At 57.0% G+C, this 6000-nt stretch overlaps 1 protein-coding gene across 2 annotated transcripts in view; it reads right to left on the minus strand.

Moving 5' to 3' along the window:
• Nucleotides 1-4791, minus strand: part of PMP22 (peripheral myelin protein 22) — a 28314-nt gene extending 23523 nt beyond the window's left edge. The window contains exons 1-2 of one of the 2 annotated variants that reach the window (XM_068977862.1): nt 4679-4791; nt 408-524 (exon numbers count right to left, since the gene is read on the minus strand). In XM_068977862.1, the coding sequence (XP_068833963.1) occupies nt 408-485 (78 nt within the window). In that variant the 5' untranslated portion in view covers nt 486-524; nt 4679-4791. Of the gene's footprint in view, nt 1-407; nt 525-2059; nt 2204-4678 lie in introns of those variants that run through there. The other variant, XM_068977861.1, reaches the window with a different exon arrangement.
• Between the last annotated feature and the right edge of the window lie 1209 nt (nt 4792-6000).

Raw genomic sequence — 6000 nt, forward strand, 5'->3', positions numbered from 1 at the left:
AGAAAAAACAGACCTTCCTAAATTCTCCACTTCCTTCCTCAAGGACAACCACCACCGTCCCCCCTCCTCGCCTCCCCCGCCCCATCAAGAAAAATGCTAAACAAGCTTATCACATGAAGGGGGTAGGGAGGACCCTGGATCTGCACTCACATTCTTTGGCTTAAAGAGACGCCTGTGTGCTGACCCAGCCCAGCGCTTGCTTGCTTCCTCCCCACCCCTGAATCCGCTCTGATTTTCTCAAGAACTACTGAAAAGGCGCGGATTGCCAGAAACTGCAAAAGGCCCGAGGATGTCTGAGACTCGAGATCTGCAAACGAGGGGGCGTGGCGGGAATCGTGGTCCGGAGGCCAAGCTCGGGGCGAGCTCCGGGCGCCCCAACCGCGCGCGCTGCCCGGCCGGACACTCACGCTGACGATGGTGGACACGAACAGCAGCACCAGCACGGCCACGTGGAGGAAGATGATACCCAGCAGCAGGAGCAGCATTCTGGCGGCGGGTTCTGCTCAGCGGAGTTTCCGTCTGGCCTGACAGGAGACACAGCCGAATTGGACGTGAGGTTGGGCGAACTGGCCCGAGCGGGCGAGCGAGGGAGGGAGGGAAGAAGGGAAGGGAGGAGGGAGGGGAGGAGGGAGGGTCCTGCGCTCGGAATGCCCGGGCCTGGCCCGCCGCCCGCCCACCACGCCCCGCGGCCGCCGAGAGAGGGCAGCAGCCGACCATAGCATCCCTGCCCCGCAGCCCGCCGGGCCGAACATCTTTTGCTTTTGGAAGAAAACAAGCGGTACGAACGACGCACGTCGAAGTCTTCCCGGGAAGGGGGGTTTTTCCAGAGTGCCAAGCAGAGGCTGCAGCGCGCCTCCACCCACCCGGGCGCTCCGGGGGCGGCCCAGCTTGCGGAAGGGGGGCAGGAGAGGGAGAGCGAGCGCTCTCCCGGTGGAGTGGAGGTGGGGGCGAGGGGCAAGGGCTTAGGTCTCTGCGAGAAGCCCGGGGATACCAGCGGCGTGCCGGGAGGGAGAGCGCGAGGCGGAGAGCCGGGTCCCCAGACTGCTCCGCGTTTCGTTAGGCTCCGAGTTTCCACCCAAGTTTGGCCCGCGCGGGGGAGCCGCCCTGACCCCACCACCGCTTGGCAAAGACACCCGCGGCCCCGGAGAGAAGGCGCAGAGCCGAGGGAAGAGGAAAGAACCGCCCGGGAGAATTGCTGGGGCCGGTGCCTCCTGCCCTCCCCGGGCGCTGGTCGGGCCGATGCGCTCAGGGCCCTGGCTGGAGGGGAGCAAGTGTCCGTGCGAAGGAGAGGCGGGGGTCATGGGGTGAGCCCCCCCATAAATAAGTGCAGCAGCACGGAGCCGGCAGGACCTCTTCTATCCGCCACGGTGTGGTCCTCACCCCACACCTCACATGCCGGGTCTGATCTGCGGGAGGATCCGCACGTTGCTAAGACGGAGCTGCGTTTAGAGAACTGCTGAAGGACAGAGTCTTGGGCTAGAAACAACGATTCAATAACTTCAGTGTTAAAGTACCCAGTCAGGCCCCTCCGTCCTCTCCTTCAGTAACACTTTCCAAAAAAAAAAAAAAAAACCCTGGAACGTGAGAAGAAATAAGCAGGGTTTTCTGACGTCTCCCAGAAGGTTTAAATTAAATCCAGTGACTCCTCATGCCGAGGAGGCGGGGGAGGGAAGTGAGGGGAGACAAGAGAAAGATGAACGGGTATGTAGCTAGAAATTGAGGGGCCCCGGGGACCCTATACCCTGAAGATGTCCACCGCAGGGACTGCTTTGCCAGCGAGTCTCCGAGTAGGCGACTTTCCAGCGAGACGAAAAGTCCTCCGCCCCTTCCCCACATCCAGACATCAGCACTCGCGCCCCCGGCGGTTCATAGACCCGCAGGTTCTCCATACCAGACCCTTGCAAGCCCCGCAGGAACGACGCCGGACAGGCGGTGTTCTGCCAGCGATCGGGGACCGCGCCAGCCCGAAGCCCCCTCGCTCCGCGCGTTCTGGCGCCGTCGATGGAAGATGCCCACATTCCTCCTCCGTCTCCTCCACTCTCCCGGCCAAAGCACTTACGGCCCAAAGGATAGCTGTCCCCGATCCTCAGAGATCCTCAGAGCTGCCTCGGGCACACACTCCGTGCGTGCGCTCAGCGGCTGGCGTCCGCAAAGACAGCTGCGCTGCGGGGCTACGCGCGCCAAGCGAGGGGCAGGAGGGAGGCTCCCGGCGTTCCCCTTTAACGGGAACAACGCCCTGTCTGCGTCGCTGCAGTAGGGTGTGTCCCTGGGTCAGCGTGTGCAGGGGGGCGGGACTCGGGGAGGGGAGAGAGCAGCGGGGAGAGAGGGAGGGCAGGAGACAGCCTGGGCCTTACGCTGCGCCCCGGGAGAAAGTCGATGACGGCAAAACCGCTGGGACTTATCCTGGAAACTAGCAGACCGCGCAGCTTTCTCACCTCCGTTTCCCCTGGTTTCGCTGACTTTACCGAGACCAAGAGTTGACCGATATACTGGCCCCTCCGCCCCCTCCGCCCACGTGAGAAAGTAGACCAGAGGTTGCCCCCGCGAGTGCCCAACGCCGGGCTCTGGGACGCACGCATTCGGACCGCGCCCACGCGGAGGTCCAGCCTGGATGCCCCTCCCACGGATAGGGAGAGATGGCACTTAAGCGCAGGCAGACATCCCTCCCCTGGAGTCCTGGCGCCCCTGGCCTGCCCCGGCGTCCTAGCGGGGCTCACCCGCACCGAGCCCGCCCGCGCGATCCCGTCTGCGCCCAGGCGGTGCGCCAGTTGCCTCGGATTCCCGGGACGGATCTAGCGGGCCTGCTTGGGGGAAAGTTGGAGGAGAAGGGGAAAAGGCTGCCCACTGCAGGACAGTGCGCCCGGGGGTCGCTGGGCAAATCCAGACCACAACCGGGTACGCTCCAGACGACTTTGCTGGCTTGATGCCCGGCCTGGGCTGGCGTCCCCGGCCACAGGGTGGGGAGTTGGCCATTTGAGGTCGGGGAAGAGCAGCCAAGGAAATCAGCTGATTCATAGCCGGCTGAAGGCGGTCCGCCCAGCGTCACGGGGAGAGAGGATAGCCCTTCCGGGCGCAGGGTGGGTGCGCCCCAGTAAGAGGGGAAGACGCTCTGGGAGCCCGCCTTGATGCAGGAACGCGGAGCGGGAAGGTGGGCGTAACAGGTCTGCCTGCCAACGCAGCAGGTCATACACAAGTCATCAGCACCTGCCGGCGCTCTGTGTCACAGAACATCAGCGCTCTGCATGACTCAAATACCCGCATCTACTTATTTTACTATCTGAAAGCAGCTGCCTGTGGTAGCTAATTATACATTCTTCAAGCAAAGATAATTTGGAAAAATTCTTCAAACAATTGTCTTTCAAAAATCCTTAGATTAAAAAGACAGTCCTTGGGAAATTTTTGTTCACTGCCCAGTGATACGGCAGGTGGGTTAGCAGGACTCTGAGGTGGTCTGTAAGAGGCGGTGTGGTGCACTGGTTAGCCATGGAGGCTCAAACAAACCGGATTAGCCTGCTTACTCAGGGCTGTGGATTTGGTCAGTTTGCTGAGGTACCGGGTGCTTCAGTTTTCTCATCTGCAAACAGGACTGAGAATGCCCATTCTAAAGGGTAATGGTGTTGATTAAAAGAGATAGTGTGTGAAATACTTAGCATAGTGTCTGGAACCAAATAAAGGATCAGTAGTACCCAGGAAATTGTCACTATTATTATTAATATTATTTCACATTTAATCCTCACGACAACATTTTAAGGAAAGCCCGACCCCCTAAACTAAAATTGCTTATCAGCCCCCTAGATTGAAAGCACATTTGTAGGTAGGACTAACTAAACTAATGGGAGTGATCACTTTCCTCCTGGGTCATATTCTAGGCTGGGTTTGCCCTGGGAATTATTGCCTGCCTTTGTGCCATCCAGACTTTTTATTTATTAAACCAACATTGACACGATCACCAGGTTCCCAGGACTGTTCTAAGCACTTTATAAATATTAGCATATCTACTCAGGATTTTCTTCCTTTCTTATCTTTTTTTCCCAGCTAAACTTCTGAATGAAATATAGACATCTAGAAAAGTGCACACAGGGTAAGGCATAGCTCATCTCTTCTTCCTTCCCTTTGCACCCAAGGTTTTCGTCATTAACCACGTCACACAATGGTCACACTGCAGGACATCTGAACCCACCTGTCCCTGTCAATCAGTCACTTCACTGCCCCTCCCCTGCCTCCTGCCCACTCAGCCCCCCAGCTGTGGAAGACAAATGCTGCCGCCTCGGGTGATGTCACCAGCTCGGCCACACCCAGATCCCGGCCAGGGCTCCGTTAGGAGTGGAAGCTTCTCCCCAACCTGCTTACAATCCAAGGTCACCTGCCAGCTGTGTGCGTGGAGCTGTTTTCCATCAGGGCAGGCGTGTCTGGTCCCCTTCCTCCCTTCAACTCTGGATGTGCTGGGGTTTCTAGGTGCTCCCAAAGGGCCTTTCTGGCCTCCCCAGCCAGAGTGTATATCCAGCTCTTAACCAAGGATTTTAGAAACCCTCGGATTCTCTGGTCATTTCCAACACACGCGCCATCTCCCCTGCGATCCTTTCCATTTGTGGTTTGCAGGGTGTGGGGCTGGGCAGCAAGCGCTCTCTAAATCATGAGCACACACCATCCAGAGGCACAGTCTGCCAAGACAACTCACCGGGCCAAACAGGGTCACCCCTTCCTCCACGCAGCTCTCTTCACACTCAGACGCGTGTCAGGCAGGCCCCTCCCAGGACAGGGCAGCCGAGACACCAGCAGCTGGCAGGTCTAGTCCTGCTGCTTCCCACCAGGATCCCCGGAATGCGCCCTGGTGGTGCTCCCCAGTAACTGAAGCCAGACCAGGCGTCCATCCAGTTTATTCAGGGGCTGGTCCAATGCTGGGATATGTCATGGTGGCCTGAGAGCGTCTCAGCCTCTACTGTTTAAAGAGACAGCACCCAGCTTTGTGTCCTCACCAGAACACAGTGATCCCAAGAGGCCCTTGGAGCGTGGGCAGCCTGGACTGGAGGGAGAGGAGCTCCAGGTGTGCCCGAAGGCTGGGATGCCGAGGCCATTCTCACCGCCAGTGCCAGCCTGTATCAGAGCAAAGTGATCACCCAGTCCTCAGTGCCCCCCCACCCCCAGTGAAGTCTGCGAAGATGAAACATGGGGTGGGCCAAAAGGTTCGTTCAGGTTTTTCTTTTCAGCGTATACAAAAGCTCAAACAGACTTTGAGGCCAATGCAGTGCACTATGTGTATAACGTGTGTGCAGGTAGGTTTCATCCTTTATCAACAACATCATTTTAAGGCACTCAAACATTGCACAGGTCATCTCTTCACAGGATCTCAGCAGGGAACCAAATCAGGACCCCCAGCCCAGCCCCCGGCCACAAAGGGCCCCCGCCACCTGCCATGACTGTCTAGACCTCTCTCTGCCCTGTCACACAGGCAGGCATTGAAACACAGCTCCTGGAAAAGGGTTCCTACAGCTCTGTCTTCCATGGGCTGTTTTTTAATCAAGTCAGGATTAACTGTTGACCTTCAGGAGATAATTCAAATAAACAAGCCTCTGTTGAGAACATTCTAACTTGTTGGGCAGGACAGGTTGGAAGAACGATGGAAAAGCTATGGAGAGCCACGCAAAGGAAAGGAGGTTGCTTCTCAGACTCTTTGACGCTTGGACCCCTTCAAGCTTTCAGAAAACATTCTCCAAGGGGTGGGAGAACTGGGAGACTGGGATTGACACATATAACAGATTGACACTATGTTTAAGATCGATCACTAATGAGAACCTGCTGTAGAGCACAGGGAATGCTGCTCAATGCCCTGTGGTGACCTGAATGGGAAGGAAATCCAAGAATGAGGGGATATATGTATACGTATAGTTGATTCACTTTATTGTACAGCAGAAACTGACACAACATTGAAATACAACTGTACTCCAATAAAAATTAATTTAAAAAAAGAAAGAAAGACAATGTCCTGCATCTCTCCCAAGT

The sequence above is a fragment of the Capricornis sumatraensis genome, chromosome 8, assembly GCF_032405125.1.
Source record: "Capricornis sumatraensis isolate serow.1 chromosome 8, serow.2, whole genome shotgun sequence".
NCBI classification, from domain to species: Eukaryota; Metazoa; Chordata; class Mammalia; order Artiodactyla; family Bovidae; genus Capricornis; species Capricornis sumatraensis.